This window comes from Saccostrea echinata, unplaced genomic scaffold (assembly GCF_033153115.1).
Source record: "Saccostrea echinata isolate AGI-Se365-2 ecotype Australia unplaced genomic scaffold, CSIRO_AGI_Sech_v1 ptg000002l, whole genome shotgun sequence".
In the NCBI taxonomy this organism is placed as follows: Eukaryota; Metazoa; Mollusca; class Bivalvia; order Ostreida; family Ostreidae; genus Saccostrea; species Saccostrea echinata.
The window spans coordinates 11823183-11841243 of NW_026889751.1; the positions used below are offsets into that span (position 1 = coordinate 11823183).

General features: G+C 33.3%; 2 protein-coding genes across 4 annotated transcripts in view; one reads left to right on the plus strand and one right to left on the minus strand.

Annotated features, from left to right (window-relative positions):
* Positions 1–18061, plus strand: part of LOC133172666 (ryanodine receptor-like) — a 98112-nt gene that overhangs the window by 37085 nt on the left and 42966 nt on the right. For all 3 annotated transcript variants that reach the window (XM_061307616.1, XM_061307633.1, XM_061307624.1), the window contains exons 53-54: positions 17326–17551; positions 17704–17966. In XM_061307616.1, coding sequence (XP_061163600.1) covers positions 17326–17551; positions 17704–17966 — 489 coding nt within the window. The remainder of the gene's footprint in view (positions 1–17325; positions 17552–17703; positions 17967–18061) is intronic.
* On the minus strand, positions 3104–8404 carry LOC133203006 (uncharacterized). Its single transcript, XM_061338863.1, has 3 exons — positions 8184–8404; positions 4994–6276; positions 3104–4047 (listed from the first exon to the last, which is right to left on the minus strand). Exons 1-3 carry the CDS (start codon positions 8402–8404, stop codon positions 3104–3106), a joined length of 2448 nt encoding a protein of 815 aa, XP_061194847.1.

Genomic DNA, 18061 nt, shown 5'->3' on the forward strand with positions numbered 1-18061 from the left:
TTATCAATTTACCGTATATACTCGCATATAAGTCGGTCCGCCTATAAGTGGGTTGTATTTTTTGGCGATTATTTTGAAGGGGTTTGCAATTGACCCGCTTATAAACAATTTCAAATCAATTCTCTAATGGTTTAACCTGGTTTCAATCAATAATTTTAAAAAAGAATGTCGATATTAAATTTTAAATCATTAAAAAATAAGTGAAGCACACTGAAGATAAAATAAAATTATTAAAATTTATAATACCTACTTGTATACTTTATGTATAATCTTAGAATACATTTATGATATAATATATAAAGACTGTACAACGATAATCGGCGGGATTGTTTATAAAATACAACCTTTCAACGTCCAGAAAAATACCAATCTATATATGACCCGCCTATAAGTTGGACACAGAGTTTTAGACCAAAATTTGACTCCCAAAAAACCGACTTATAGGCAAGTATATATGGTAAACAAAGCTTTATAAATGCCAATTTTCATGCAAATTGGTTGTCAAATACTAAGGTATTAGCATTCAAAGATGCCAACGTGACAATTTAGTCAGTATTCCAAAACAACTCAATACTAAGGTTACCACTCACTTAAAGGTCATACTAAATGTTCTTAACACTAGGATTTGAGATTTTAAATATAAAGATTGGTATGAAAGAATGTCAAATTTCATTTAGTCCAAAAAATTTCCTTTGTATCACTGAGAAATGAAGGCGTAAACTTGTGCAATTGATAAATTTGTTACCTGCTTATCTCTCTTGATTTGGTGGTTTTATGACGTCACAAAGACCCATTGATGTAAATAACGCATTAGACCTAGTGTAATTGTACCATATTTTATTGAGATAATTTTAGCTATTTTTAATGGATATAAATGTGATTATGTTTTCAGATGAACTTTCTGATTCTACAGTGCAGTGGACTCTGTTTGAATTGTCGTTATTATATAGGCAAATTTGCTTAAGCAACTGAAAACGAGAGCTTTTCATCATAGGATGATCCAGATGAATATCTCATAAAAATCTAAAGTTTTCCCCTCCAACTATGATTACTTATTTTGAATTAATACTTTACAAACAAAAATCTTCTTATTCCTCTTTAAAACATCTATGTTACATGACAAAAGGATTATGACATACATATATGATGTTATTGATGTGCATTATGAAAATTTGGATTTTAATTCGAAGTGAAATTGTATAATTTACAACTAAGAATAGCATAATTTATTAACATTGACCTGAAACTTCTTACAACCAAAATTCCAATAGGCCTATAAAATTCTGTGAAATAAAGATATGGGAAAAATACCCACCTCACGAGTACCCCAGTAACCCCCCTCCCCCTTTCAAATAAACATGGGGATATTGATGTTAATGATAAATGTGGTTCAATGAAAAATGTTGGCTTCTTTGAATGCATGCTTTCTGCAATCTGAAACCGAGGACTGAAATAAAAACGATATAAAATATATAAAAATGATATGGAAATGGACTACCTGTGTTTATGATGACATCTTTGTAATTCTGCTATTAAAAAATAATGATATTTTTAAAAAAATACAAAAATATTCTGGCATTATGAATTGCAATTTAAAAATACTTCGGTATACAGTTTGTGCATAAACTGATCACTTAAAAAAATCCATACCCCGATTGCAAAAAATATCAATTAAAAGCTATGGATTTGAAAATATTTAGATGGTTGCTTTCATCAAAGTGATGGTTTTTTATTCAGTAAATGGCATTAATTAGCCTGTTTGAGTATACCCAAGAATAAGTTTTTATTCATAGTAGATAGATTCATGCAGAAGATTAATTTTGCAAGATGGATATATTTCATGGAGAAATAATGGCTTTTAAAATGATTTAAGTTTTATGAAAAAGAAAACTTGACAAACAGAAGAAATACAATTTGAAAGTATAGTTTTTGGCTGTATTTTAAGACATTCCAAACTCATCACAGCTAAACTTGGCAAATTTAATAATCAGTGAAATGAACCAATTAAGAAAGATATAAGTCAATCCAAAAAAAAAGATACATAAAAAGGTTTTACCTGAATACCTAATAAACATGTTATAAAGTTACATTTTTATACCCCACACAACAAGTAGCTAAATTTCAAACTTTGCTGATATTTTTAGGACACAGTATGTAGATGTGCATATTGCTAGGAAATTCAGATTCCATTATTTTTCTGGAAATTTTGGCACTTTTCAACTTAGATTTTTGGTCATATCTTGAATATAGAGATGAACAGTTTGTCAGTGCAACTTTGTACTCCATGCAACAAGTTGCAGGAGATATTATTTTTTTGACCCATCCGTCAGTCAGTCGGTACTTCAGTCCTTTTTTTTATCAGGGCAACTCCTCTTAAACCGCTGAACAGAATTTCATCAAACTTTGCAGATATTTAGGAGATAGTGTGTAGATGTGCATATTGCCATGAAATTCCAATTCCGATATTTTTCTGGGAATTTCGGCACTTTTCCACTTATATTTTTGGACATATCTTGAATATAGAGATGAACAGTTTGTCAGCGCAACTCCACTTAAACTGCTGCACAGAATTTCATCAAACTTTGCAGATATTTAGGACACAGTGTGTAGATATGCATATTATCAGGAAATTCCGATTCCTAATTTTTCTGGAAATTTTTGCACTTTTCAACTATATTTTTGGCTATATCTTGAATATAGAGATGAATAGTTAGTCAGCACAACTCCTCTTGAACTGCTGCACAGAATTTCGTCAAATTTTGCAGATATTTAGGACACAGTGTGTCAAGTAGTGCCCCTTTTTGAATTATACTGTGTATTTAAAGTGCACTATGCCGTTCATTATGTGTTGCATTGTTCAAGTTTTGGGTGAGCGTGGGGTATGTGAGCTTGCTCACTTTTTCTTTCATCAACAAAAATTTTGTTCAAAATCAAACCTCTTGATTTACAGGTACATGTATATTGATTTCATGTGTAGGTAAATGTACATCGAAGTCCATGCTAAAGAAAGTGAAAACTGTTTTTCATAGAGCATATCTGTAAATCTGATTGGGATGCCAATCCATGTTTAAGTGTATATGAATTTTAAATCACACACAATTTTTTAAAATTCTACTTTGTGAATTGGAGTATATTCCGGTATGTTTTGTTTTCCTGGACTGATCGACACTGACAATGACTTTTGGGGGTCCAAGATCCCAAGCATTCTGATCAATGTAACTCTTTGTATAAGGTGGTGCTGATCTTGGCTGTCGAGTGATTGTTGGTAAGCGTCTAAAGCAGCATCAAGATTTCCAGAAATCTGCTGACAAAATCCCAGGATCTGCCATGATATGTCTCTGTAAAGCAAAGGTACATGTACCCCTTCCTGATGCTCAATTAGACACTGTAGGTCATGTAGAGCTGTTTGTGCTCTTGTTGTGTCAGTCTTTCTACTGCACAGAATATCTAGCATGTGTAAGAATACAAAAGGTGGGATGACCAGTATATCCTTAAACATGTAGTGCCGATTCCGATCATTACACAGCTGTTCCAACGATAACTCTCTCATATAAAACGTATTTGAGAGAAGTAAAATGTTCTGAGCCACAGCATTTCTCATCTTTTTAGACAATGACTGTCCACCTACAGCCTCAGTATAACTCTCTGTGTCTACATTTAAACCATACATCACATATGGTTGTGCTAACTTCACCTTTGTCATGTCTATCACAGTTAAAGCTTTCTGGTATCTAAGTGTCTTGTGATAATACAGGGCCATGTACAACATGTCAGAAATACACCCCAACTTGGATGCTAAATTAAGCATATAACGTGATATTTTGTCGGCAACATAAATCAGTTTATTTACACCAGTATCTTTGTACTTGTTGTGTAATACAAATGCAGTTGATTGTAATACATAGGTTGTAATATTTTTTAACATGATAATTTTAAATGGAGTAAGTGGTAAACCTACCAGCTCTTCTATTTTCTGTAGACATTTCAAACAGTGTTTAAGGTCTGCATTTTCCCAGAATTTCTTTATAAATTCGTTGAATAGTTTAGCTTCAACTTGGACTTGAGACATACAGGTGACTCTCGATCTCTCAAAGTTCAAGGGACCGTAAGAAAAGTTCGAGAGATCGGGGGGTTCGAGAGATAGAAAGTGAATAAAATCCGGAATTTTCAGTTCCGGTCATCATTGCTCTACTATTATACATACCGGAAGTATATGTTGATAAATGTCATTACACGTTTTCTTCATATTTTAGAGGTAATTCACTTGATTTCAAAAACAATGATTGTATTTTGAATAAATAAAATAATTATTTTAAGTTTCAATATTTATTAGTTTTCATTTCATGATTACATGAAACCTGAATAGCAATTGTCTAATTGGCTCTCCCCCGGGCTTAATTGGTCCTTCACAAGATTGTTCGTAATCGGTATTCAGTTCTTGAGATAGGATTTCTTGTGCAATGTTTGCCAAACTGGGATTGTGTTGACTCTTATAATATTAAAGGTCATAATCTATGGAAAAATTACTGACATGTCCCTAAATTATTTCCTCAAAATTATCGTCTCGTCCAGTCAAAATAAGATGTGAAGCAGTTTGTTTATAATTTAACAGTTAACCAATTAATTATATCAACACTCGGACGATTCACAGGTGTAGTTTCATCTACATGTATGTAAACACCCAATTAACACGTCCATCCCAGCCCCAGGCGTACACTGTTATCCAGGTAAGTCCAAGGTGCATTAATTTTACGCTTGATTGACATGTATACATGCGCAATCAAAACTTCGAGAGATAGAGCGTAAAAAACAATGAAATGTGTATAACGGGACCCAGATCTTGGTTCGACAGATAGAGAACTTCGAGAGATGGGGAGTTCGAGAGATCGGGAGTAAATTTGCTTAGCTATATAGAGGAAAAAAACGGGACCGGAGGTTCACTTCGAGAGATCGAGAACTTCGAGAGATCGGAGTTCGAGCCATCGAGAGTCACCTGTAATTTTGTTTTCATTTGTACAAATAGGAAGCTTGGGATTGGACAGAACATCATTAATGTATGACTTCAAGGAAGGACTCTGCATCAGGCATGCCAGTCCTTCTGTGTATAATGTGTATAGTTGTAAAAATAATCTTTCTTGGGCTGACCCATGTATCTTCACTAGAAACATGTTGTTTTGGGGAATGAAAAAGTTCGGACATACCCCTTCATATACCCATCGAAGGATTACTTTGAAACAGACCCAAAAACACTCTAAAAGATTCTGTGGGCACCAGTGATGTATCATGTTTTGTTGAATCACCCAAAAAATTGTTGTTTTCATATGATAGGAACAAAGTAATTTGTTAGTATCCCCTATTTGGTGATTTATGACCTCTTTCAAGAACACCTTTAACAATCCATAAGTCAAGTACTGACAGTGGTTCATTGAGTATACAAGTTTTTGTTCTGCCAGAGAAAAAGAAATTCGCCATTCTTCATCTTTATAGCGTCCGTATGGATGTCCAATTGGTACCAACTGGCATCCATTTCTTAATATATCGTTAATAACACAAGATGGAGGCCATGATTGACATCTATCTTTCCAGGAGGAAGCAGAGGGAGGCCAAAAGTCAGAGGCAAGAGAGTAAGCAATATCAAAGTCTATGCCATGTGATTTTCCACTTCCACAGGGTCCACTGAGAGTAGAAATATCAGGGTTTACTAAACACTTGAGCTCTCTGTGTCGGGAACTAGAGATATAAAATCTATCATTCTCCCTGTCACAGGCTGTGTTCTCTGTTGTTGATAGTAGCTTAAGTATAGAAGTTCTATTTTTCTCCCTTTCACAGGCATCGGAAAAGTCTCCGTTCATTGCCGTTGTTACAATCTCAAGTGTACGATTTATATCATTCAACCTGACCTTGGCCTCAGAAATGTCTGTGTTCTTTGTTGTTCTTAGTAGCTCAAGTAGACAGAATCCTGGTAGACATTCAGAACAATCAGCAAGAATCAACGTTTTTCCAGTTGTATCTTGAAATTGAGTGGGACAAATGTTCCAGATCACTGTAACATCTTTAGGCCAAAACATTATGTCTATATCTGACTCCTTGAATCTGAATCCTTCTCGGGTACTTCCACTCCACATGGTAACTGTGTCATTATGATGATTCCCTTGACTATTCAAAATCTCTCCAATGTCAATTAGATCTCTCCTCAAGGACACTAGTTGTGAGGTTACTATTATTTGACACAATCCCACAAACACAGATTCAGACATGCGCTTGACTACATCATATCTGAGAGAAGAAGTAAAAGAAATGTTAAAAGATGAAGGTTAAAACATGCAACTACTTTTAAGCTCAGCTGAAAGCTCATGTGAGCTTTTCTGATCACATTTTGTCAATGGTGTCTATCTTTCTGTAAACTTTTCACATTTTCAGTTTCTTTTTAAGAACCACTTGGCCAGATAAGAAGAACATAGTGCAGATTAAAGGTTTGTTCGAAGCATAATCCCTGGGTAAAGGGCGGGCCACAATGGGCAATCAAATTGTTATTTGGGAATATATAGGGGAAAAAAATCTTTAAAATTGTTCTTCTCAAGAACAGCCAAGCCATATTTTGTCATATTTATTTGGAAGCATCCTCAGATTGTTTAAATTCAAGTTAATTCATGAACCCCATGTAAGGAAGGGCAACAATTGGCAATTAAAGGGGCTTACACAGATTAGAAATAAATATTTTCTTAAAATTTTCAGTATAATATCATGACATGTTGCTACAGTATTTCACACTGAAATATACCATATGGCGGGTTTCTTTAGCAGGTGTAAAATTAGAAACATCTTTTATATGGAAATTATTAAAACTATGAATTTCAGAACACATTTAATTGACACATGTCCGTGCACTATCACAAAGTAAACTTTTATCCTTAATATTTAAGAAAAGTAGAAATTTGTTTGTATTAATGAAAATTATTATAACTATAATCCAGAAAATTTGTAAAGAAATGTGAGAAAGCTAAACCAACTCACCAGTATTGTAGTGTAGATTGTAATTTTTCATACCCTGGTCCCCTGCAATAGGGTGAGGCCATAGTAGGGAATCAAAATTTGATTTAGGATTGTATTTGAAAAAAATATGTTAAAATCATTTCAAGCATAACAAAGCCATGATTATTAGTCTTATTTATACGAAAGCAGCTTTAAGTTGTGTAGATTGAAAAAGTTTGTTCAAATCATGCCTACCCTCCTCTCCCAGAGGTAATTTGGGTCCCCAGTAACCAATAACAGTTTAAATAAAATTTTATAGAAACAAGATGTGTTTGTGAAACACTGATGCCCCTGTATGGCAACTTATAGCAAAGGTTAAACTTTCTCAAATGCAAATCAAATATGTTGATACCCAAAGTAAGGTCTTGTCTCGAGGAATAAGCCTGTGAAATATGAAAGGCCTAGCAGCAACCATTGAATAGATATAGAAAAGGTTAAAGTTTTTTTCAAAAGTATGTCAAACATCAAGGTCAAATGGTCAAAATTATTGGTGCCAAAGAAAAGGCCTTCTCCCAAGAAATACACAGGTGAAATATGAAAACCCTAGCACCAACCTTTCAAAAGTTATGGCCAAAGTTAAAGTTTTCCAAAAGTAGGTCAAAGGGTCAAAGTTGTTGGTTTCCAAAGGAAGGTCTTGCCACAAGGATTACACATGTGAAATATGAAAGCCCTAGCACCAACTGTTCAAAAGTTATCGCAAAGGTTAAGGTTTTCCAAAAGTAGGTCAAACTCCAAGGTCAAAGCGTCAAAGTTGTTGGTATCCAAAGAAACGTCTTGTCACAAGGATTACACATGTGAAGTATGAAAGCCCTAGCACCAACAGTTCAAGAGTTATGGCCAAGGTTAAAGTTTGGTAAAATTTTGCAAAACTGGGTCAAACTCCAAGGTCAAAAGGTAATATATGGTGGTACCCAACAAAAGGTCTTGTCATAATGAACACTCATGTCAAATATTAAAGCCTTAATCTTGACAGTGCAATAGTTATGGGCTAGGTTAAAGTTGACAACAGAAAGACAGACAAACAGACAGGACAAAAATAATATACCCCCGGGATCTTTCGATCCGGGGGCATAAAAAGTCTTTAAAATTCCTTTTCTCAAGAACATTAAAGCCATGACAAATCATATATTTTAACAAGAACAAAAATTTACCGTAAATCATTCATCTCATTCTCAATAGCTATTGATTCATCATCTTTGAACTCATCCAGTTCATCATTGATAACACTGTCCAGACTACCAGAATCTGTACCATCCCTCTCTACTTCATCTTTTTCCTCCACACACAGTTCTTGCTGCTGGCTGAGTGATTTTTTTCTGGAAGTAACTACTGATACTAACAGTACCTGCTTGTGACTGAGACAGATTCCCATCATTCAATGCTCTTAACATCTTACCAATAACAAAAAATTTGGCATTTGATACACATTCAATTAATATGGATAAATTCAAGTAAGTTCTAGCTTTCATAATAAATCATTTTGAATTATTTTTTTATCTTTAACTTTTTTTCCCTTAAAAATAAAATCTAGTGAGCTATTAAAATGATCATGCACAGTTACAGAAACTCATCTGTTTAATCTAGAGGATTATCATCTGCAAAATTTCTGAGAATATGTTAAGTTATTATATTTAATTGGTAAACCAATGCAAGTTACAATTAAGGCCCTTATTATTCCTACTTTGTACTCAAACATCAGAGCAGTTAAAGTACTGTAACATGCAAAACTTATGAAGCTCATTTGATAGATTTTGTTTTCCAGTACATGTATAAGTATATAGGAGAGTTTCTCACATCAAAAGAAGGTTTGGTATATTGCATTATAAATTTAATGATTACAATTTCTGCCCTTTTGGGATCCAAAGTAACGATTTAAAACTGAATTCCCTATACCCTTAAGTTCTTAAAGGATGTCAGAAGTTGTTAATTATGTGAGGCATTAAAATGGACAGATCGAAAGACATACAGATGAACACACTCCATTGAGATAGAATAAACAAGAAGTTTGTGAGCCAATGCTCACAAGTAATACCCCGGCTTTGATGTGAATATACACTCTGATTGAATGTACACAAGTTCAGTTATGGACAGACACAGGGATGAACAAGAAGTTGACATCAGATTCATACAAAAGTGAATCCCACCATATTGCAGGCCTAAACAAAGAGTGTTCTTAAATGAGTAGTTGCCGAGAAAACTGCGACCGAAATTTGTTATGTATGGTATGGACAGATGCACAAATGAACAGGAAGTTGACATCGGATTTGTACAAAAATGATTCCCACCAAATGTCATGCCTAAAGGATCTGCAATCAGTTGTTGCTAAGAAAACTGCAACTAAAATTTGTTATGTAGGGTACGGACAGATGCACGGATAAACAGGAAGTTGACATCAGATTCATACAAAAATGAATTCCACCATATGATATGCCTATAAACAAAGAGTGCTAAAATTTCAAGCATCTGCAATCAGTACTTGCTAAGAAAACTGTGACGAAAATATGTTATATATGGTACGGACTGATGCACGGATAAACAGGAAGTTGACATCGGATTCGTACAAAAATGAAACCCACTATATGACATGCCTAAACAAAGTGTGTGCGAAAATTTCAAGCATCTGCAATGAGTAGTTGCTGAGAAAACAGTGACAAAAATTTGTTACAAACAGACAGACAGACGAACAGACAGACACACACACACAAAGACAGACAGACACACACACAAGGGTACAAGATATGTTTGTGAAACACTATGCCCCTGATGGTAACACAATTCTGGCGTGGGACCTAGACTACAGTGCAATAGTTATGGCCAATGTCAAAATTTTTCAAATGTAGGTCAAAGGTCACAGTTGAGGTCACATGATCAAAAATTTCTGTACCAATGGAAAGGTCTTGTCATAATGAATATTCATGTCAAATATTAAAGCCCTACCCTTGACAGCGCTATAGTTACGGGCTAGGTTAAAGTTGACAACAGACAGACAGACAAACAGGACAAAAATAATATACCCTCAGGATTTTTCGATCCGAGGGCATAAAAATGGAAACATCCTCAGGTGATAGTCAAATTTGTTGAAAGGATGAATGCCAAGGATAGGGTAGGGCTTCAATAGTCATAGTTGGACATACTTATTAGGAATTTATAGAAAAAGGGGTTTGAAAACCATCTTCTTTGAAAAACAGCAAAGCTGTGATCAGTCACATTTACATTAAAGTGTCCTTTGGTAGAGTAGTTTCAATTTTATGGAAACCATAGCCCTGAAATAAATAGGAAGAATCTTTAAAAATCTTCTTGTCAAGAATCACTGGGCCACTGGGCCAGAAAAACTGAAACTTGTGTGAAAGCTTCCTGGGGCAATGTTAACTTAATTCTAAGTTGTTCAAGACATGACCACCAGGGGTAGGGTGGTCATAATAAGTAATCTGGTGAAGAACAGCAGGGCCAAAGTTACTCAGGTGAGCCTTGTGGCCCATGGGCTTCTTGTTAAATATCTGTTGTTTGACTGCGATGCATAAAAAAAAAGAATTAGTCGAAAACGAGATTTCTAAAAACAGCTCATAGGGACAAAAGAGTTCATTATCGAAAACTATAGTGCATGTGGAAATATAAAAGCAGGAAAATTGTGTGTTGACCCCAGATTTCAAAAGAAAATAAATTGAAAAGGGGGTGGGTTCAAGCTTTGAACATAAGAATTTAAATTTTATATATTGAAATTACTCTTTAGTAAAAATATTTTATTGATAAACAATGTAAGTATATATTTCTGCTATTTCAAAACTGCAAATGTATGCTGAAAAATCTCTAAATGATATATAATGGGAAAAAAATGATCAAGGTTGCCAAATATTTTTTTTTAAATTCATAGTTAATGAGTTATAAAAGTTCTATAAATTAGTTTACTTACACAGTTAATGGTAGAGAAGCCATCTTTCAGATAAAAATTTTCAGTGCTAATTTTAGACCTGGAGAATTTATCAGGTAGTTCTTTCATTGCACTTTCTGATCAATTATTCTATGGAGCTTTAACCAATAAGCATATCTGATATCTTAATGATCAGCAGAAGCTAACAGAAATTGGTTCTATTCTGCTTACTGAAAATTTCCACTTAATTGCCTGTAGTTTAACACTGATGCTTGCATGGGTCTTTCTTGAATAGAGGGTTTAAATTGATTGTATCAGTCAATGTGTAATGGGTAAGTTTTCACCTAATTACAGGCCATACTAAATTGTCCTACTGAAAATTTTTAAACATTCAATCAAGAAACAGAGAACCATGCAATAGACAGTTCGTTACACAGTTGCCCTGGGTGCACAAAGCTCACCCTCTTCAAGCTGTGTAACAACCCTGATATATACAAGATTTTAATATTATGTATGTATTATTAAACTGGCAGGATTACAAATTTATGAGGGAACCACAAACAATGGAAAACTCTTTTTATCACATGTGCTGTCATTTTTTTTTTCATACATATATTTACAAAAATGCTGGTCATTATCTGCTGATTTAAATTTTCTGTAATTAGAATAGTTCAATGACTAGCATAACTTATTATTGAAGACTGTACACAATATGATAGTTTTCATATGACATATTTTCTCTCTGAGTTATTTCCCTTGGCTGCCATCTTGGTGGTCAACCTGGTAATTTTCCTCTTTGTCTTACCAATTTTAAGAGGATTAAGCTGAAATATTTGAGTTCAGTTCAGTTCAGTGCAGTTGGGGGAATATCTTTATAGAATAAAAACTATAAAATAAAGAAGGCTTTAACAACTGTATATTTTTCAGAAAAACAATGCCTCCTACCCCACAATGGCCAGTATAAAAAGTTAAAGTTGGTTGAATAATGAAGGAATATGGGCATGTTGACCTCCAATATGGCAGCCAACTGGAAATAACTCTTGCTAATTTAGGGCTACTGAAAACTATCTATACCGGTAGTTTTGACTCATTAAGAAAATAAACAAAAATAAAATTATTGAAAACTTATTAACTGTTTCCTGAATTCATGGATTTATTTTCGTTATAAATATAGCAAATGTTTACACTGCAAGTTATTTTCCCTCTACACAGTACATAGTATGCTGTATAGGAAGAAACTTTTTGTTAGGATACTTATTTCAGGGCTTTCCCATACCAAAACATGGACTTGGTCATAATACTTTTAGAAGAGTGGGAATATCATTTTGTGAGCTCATTATTCACAGTACCTCTAGTTTTATACATTCTCTTAGACCCATCCTCATTTCTGGGTATTTAATCAAACAACAGCTAAAGTCGAACCACACGATAAGTGTGTGCATCTACTTTTACTGGTTGATCAGTGTTCTCTCTTTGAGTCTATATGTTGTTTTAGTTAAAGAGGTCTGGTATTTACAAAAGCTCCCGAATGCCCATTCAAGATTGGAGTTTTGAAATACAAGATTTGAAATTGGATTTTCGAGATTCAAGATCTAAATTAACCATCAAAAGGCGGTTTAAGATTCATTTACTCTCCTTTACTAGGAATTGACCACCGAGAAATTGTTGAATATATTTATACCAAAGACAGCAGGGAATCAAAATTTGAAATAGGATTGTATATGAAAAAATATTTTAAAATCATCTCAAGCACAGCAAAGCCATGATTAGTCATATTAAAATAATTAATATGGAAGCAACTTTAGGTAGTGTAGATTCAAGTTTGTTCAAATCATGACCACCCTCCACTCCAAAAGGTAGGGTGCGTCCCCAGTAACCAATCAAAGTTTAAATAGAATTTTAAAGGAAAAAAATCTTTAAAATTCCACTTCTCAAGAACATAAATCCATGGTGAATCATTTTAAATGTGGAAGCATCTTTAGGTGATGGTCAATTTTGTTGAAATTTTGAATGCTAAGGATTGGGTAGGGCTATAATAGATGGTCATAGTTTTACATGCTTATTAGGAATTCATAGGAAAAGAGATTTAAAAACCATCTTCTCTGAAGAACAGCAAAGTCATCATTAGTCATATTTATACTGAAGTGTCCTTTGGTAGTGTAGATTGTATATTTGTATAAAATGGGGCCACAAAAGGGGAATCAAAAATTTACATAAGAATATACATGTATAGGGGAATAATCTAATGGTGAACAACAGAGTCAAAGTGACTCATTTGAGCCTTGTGGCCATGAACCTCTTTTAAACATCTCAACTGATAAATAAGAAGAGAGTATCGGTCAAAAATGAGATATTTTAAAAACACAGCTCATAGGGACAAAAGTTACATAACTGATTACATGTTCTGCATATTAGAATACAAAAATAGGAAAACTGTGTGTTGACCCAAGATTTTAAAAAAGATTGAAAAAGGTTGGGGGGGAGGGTCCATGCCTCAAGTGCCTGTGTGCAGAGCAAATGTTGATCATAACACCATCTCAGGTAGCACAAAACATTTTCGAAACATTTTATTGCAGTTATAAAAAGGTTTTTTCAAAACATTTCAGAGTAAACATTTTTAAAATGTTTTAAAAACATTTTTCTTTCCCATTGTAACATTTTAAAAACATTTTTAAAATGTTTTCAAAAAGGTTAAAGTAAAATCTTTAAGGAACATTTTAACAAATGTTTTAGAAACGTTTTAAAAATGATTCCAAAGGTATGTCTTGTTTGCATATATTAAACAGTTTCATATTACGTTATAAAAATGTTTTTAAAACATGAAATAAAACATTTCTCTTCTATATAAATGAAACATAGTAATGTTACGTTTCTAAAACATTTCGAAGGAACGTTGTCAAAATGTTTTTAAAACATTCTTAATATTGCTTATAGTTTAATATTTAAATGTTTCAGTGTTGGTCGTGAAAATGTTTTTAAAACATTTAACAAAACGTTTTCTCCTCCTACAACTGAAACATTTTATTTATAATGTAAGCAACATTCTATAGAAACATTTTCAAAATGTTTTTAAAACATTTATATCATTGTTAATATCAATGCATTTGTTTATTTTCAAAGTATGTTGTAAAAATGTTTTTAGAACATTGACTATAACGTTTATCCTTTTAAAGACTAAAACATTTTATTAAGCATTGATGCAATATTTTGTAATGTAATTTTAAAATTGTATTAAAAATATTCAATTTTTCCTGAGAAAGTTTCTGAAAAAAAAATATATAGAATATCCAGAGAGGATTGAGATTAAATGAAGAATTGTTTTTAAAAATGTTCCGAAAACATTATCCCTGTATTTTTCTTTCTTTTTTCAAAAATTCTTATTGAGTTGACAGACATGTAATTAATACAAAGTTCACTGAATAAAGTAAAGATACTTTAATTTAAAAAAGAAAACAAAATAATAAGCAAACTGTTTACAATGATTAACACGGCCTGATTTTTGACGATATCGTCTGTTTGCATCATATTTCCTAAACGCCAAGGCAACAGATTAGGAGTGGCCTCACTGGTCAGTTTCAGTGTCATGATAACCTTGTTATGCAATTCTCCTGCTGGGCAGCACGTTAGAGTGTTTAGTGGATTGCAGCTTATCTAGGCCAAAATTTGAATTCTGGTAAACAGGATGTGCGCGTTTTCTTGTTGCTGATTTTCAAACAAGATTTTTGCATCATATAAGCCAGAGGAATTAGCGCTGGATTATTAACACCTGCCTTGTGAGTATAATTTCATCAGAGATTTCAAAAGATAATTTTCAGAAGTGAATTTTCTTTTACCAGTACATCATTGTATTTTTGTATGCATATGTATAGCAAAAACAAAGCTATTATGCATTTGAATTGAATACTTTAGGCAACAACAAATATATTACCTCCTTGTCTTATGTTGATCACAACTCAATATATCTCAATATTGAAACATGAAATCATATTGCAGTTAGATGACAGTTCCATCAACAGACTTGAATTCCATTGAAATTGCCACATTTGAAAGAACCGCCACTAGCTGATAAAGGCAATTTTTTGGTACGTAAATATCATTGCTCTTTAATAATATTATTGTGTTTTAGTTATGAACATGCAGCAACTCTAATTCTTTTCACTAATGTAAATGGGAAAATTTCATGTGATTTTAAGATTTAAAAAATGTTCTTGTGTATTTTCATCATTTAAAGATCTGATGTAGACGGATGACATAAACACTTTTGTCTCTATGTTTTACAGGTTCTGCTTTACATAAAAGAGTTTCTTGATCAAGTTTTTCCGAGGACAGACTTCTTGTGAACTTTATCAATGTGTGTGATTCCATTTATATAATAGATCCGCCGCTCTGTGGAACTTACACATGTACATGTAGATACATGCTTTTTGCGGGATCGTAAATGATAACAGTGATCAAGGCCTGTTTATTCTTTTTTGTGGGAAGGATTTGTGTGATTCTGTTGTTTTTTAAATTCAGAGAATGGATTTTTTTCCTTTAAAAATACCTGTTGGGTTAAAACAGAATAACTCAGAACTTGTACCGGAAATGGAACTATAATATGCTTTTCATATTAAATAAGGATTTATTAATTAAAATTTGTAAAAAGAGAATTCATTCAGTTGTGATTAATTCTTTGAGAGTTATAATTAAGATGAAATGTATGAAAATCATTTTAAAGTCATACAAAATAATGTTGATATCATTTAATGAAAACGTAAAGCGACATTTCAGGAAAGAAATGTAATTGCGACATTTGGATAAAATGTTTTAAAAACGTTTTAAAAACCATACAAAATCACGTGAATAAAACATTTTCGAAAATGTTTTAGTAACATTTAAGGAAATGTTCTGATAACATTTGCTGAAACATTTTGCTAAAATGTTTTAAAAACGTTTAAAAAACCATACAAAATCACGTGATTAAAACTTTTTTTAAAAATGTTATCGTAACATTTTAATAAAATGTTCTAATAACATTTGCTGAAACATTGTGCTAAAATGTTTTAAAAACGTTTAAAAAACCATACAAAATCACGTGATAAAAACATTTTTGAAAATGTTTTTGTAACATTTTGAAAATGTTTTTAAAACATTTTTAAAATGTTTTTGTGCTAGCTGGGATATGTTCACTGACAACCGTTCATTTCTTAAATGAATGGAGGGTATGGAGTAATTACTTAACTCACTTTGTAAGTTGTAGTAATTTGTTTCACCAATTTAATGTAGACTGTTCAGGTAGATTTTATATTAAGGACCTTAGTTTCACATCTCTCACCTGAAGGAGAGTTATCAATGCCCCACTCTGGGGTTTTAATATACCTGTATCAGACATTCAAGTATATTTCTGCACTGAACCTTGAATGTACAGACTGAAATTACTGGTATCTTATTAAAAAAAGTTTTCAAAATATGTTTTCTAATTGATAAACACTGTATATATTTCTGCTATTTCAAAATTCCAAATCTATGCAGAAAAATCTCCAAATGATAAAATGGAAACAAAATGATCAAGGTTACCAAAATGAAATTTTTTTTGTTTCATAGTTAATGAGTTTAAATTAGTTTACTTACACAGTTGTTGGTAAAGAAGCCATCTTTCAGGTAAAAATTTTCAATGCTAATTTTAGTTTTGGGGAATTTATCAGGTAGTTCTTCATTGCACTTTCAATTATTCTATGGAACTTTAATGAATATGCATATCTGATCCCTCAATGATCAGCAGAGGGTTACAGAAATTTGTTGCATAGTTCTACTCTACTAACCAGAAATCTCCACTTAACTGCAGGTATGAATTCTCATGAAAAACTTCTAAGATGGTTTATATATATCTCATGTAAGAAGCCAAGATAACTTTCATGAAAGATCTCTCCAAGATTTTGACCAGACACAAGGTCAAAAGGCAGTTTTTCTCTATCAAGATTTAATTTGGCTAGACTGTATCCTGTAGTGTGGTGTACTGATGATCAGTCAGCAAGCATCATTAATGGTAAAAGCATCATCTCAGTTCCTCAGTTTGGTTGTGTTTACTTGCTTATCATGTCCTTTAGAATAGGGTAAATATTTCTTGTAATTATCCATCACTCTTTGAATTGAATGGGGTTGTCCTGTTTTATCTATTTTTAACATCTTGCATAAATCTTGAAACAATGTTGACTCATATTGCCTGCCCTAGGCCTGTTCAGTATGAACCTAAGTAGACTCCATACCTTGAAATGAATTTACCCCTTTTTTGTGTCATTGAAAGCTACTTATAATATTTAGTTGAAATCTACACAATAATAAGTCATAATTCGAGATTCTTCTTGGCTGAAACTATTGTTTTGTTAATTTAACTCATTATTGTTACTGATTCAAAAAAAAGAATCCATTTTTTCCCTCTTTTTTAGGAGAGAGTGTAGAAGAGAATGCCAATCTGGTTGTTCGCCTTTTGATCCGACGTCCAGAGTGTCTGGGTCCTGCTCTCAGAGGGGAGGGTGGGGGACTGCTAAAGGCCATCAAAGATGGCATTAGAATGTCTGAACAGATTGCAGCTTCTAAGGATGGTTTAGCTGGAAGTTATTTGTCTGCTCTCAATGATGAAGATGATTCTGGAGGAAGATATCTCTTCCAAAGGTAACTGTTTGAAACTCAGGTTCAGAGGTGCATTTCAACAATACAAGTTCTAGAAGTCTGATCACTATGTGATAGAGTTGTACATGTATATACATGTATGTGGGTAATATATTGGGAAGAAGAAGTCTATGCATGTTGGTATTCTTTAATAGCAAGTATGACTTTTCCTCCCTCCCTCCTGAGGATGACGAGGATTATGTGGACATGGGAGGGGCTATTCTGACCTTCTACTCCAGTCTGGTGGACTTACTTGGACGTTGTGCCCCAGAGGCTGAGGCCATCAAATCAGGACGGAGTGACTCTATTAGAGCTAGATCCATCCTACGTAGCTTGGTATCCATGGAGGACTTAGAGGGAGTGCTGGGTCTGAGGTTCATATTGCCTGTCAACCAACCTCAACCTTCAGGAGATGATGGTAAGACTGTATCTGAATTTCTCAAGTGATTAATGTGAAGTGAAAATGATAATGGTGAAGCATTATCTTTATGTTAAATTTTTTTTTTGACTTTA

Coding starts and splice junctions, on each gene's coding strand:
- LOC133203006 (XM_061338863.1), bottom strand. CDS start 8,404: ATGGGAATCTGTCTCAGTCACAAGCAGGTACTGTTAGTATCAGTAGTT. Junction 6,277..8,183: donor AATGAGATGAATGATTTACG/GTAAATTTTTGT, acceptor TTCTTCTCTCAG/ATATGATGTAGTCAAGCGCA. Junction 4,048..4,993: donor AAATGAAAACAAAATTACAG/GTGACTCTCGAT, acceptor TCCAAGTTGAAG/CTAAACTATTCAACGAATTT.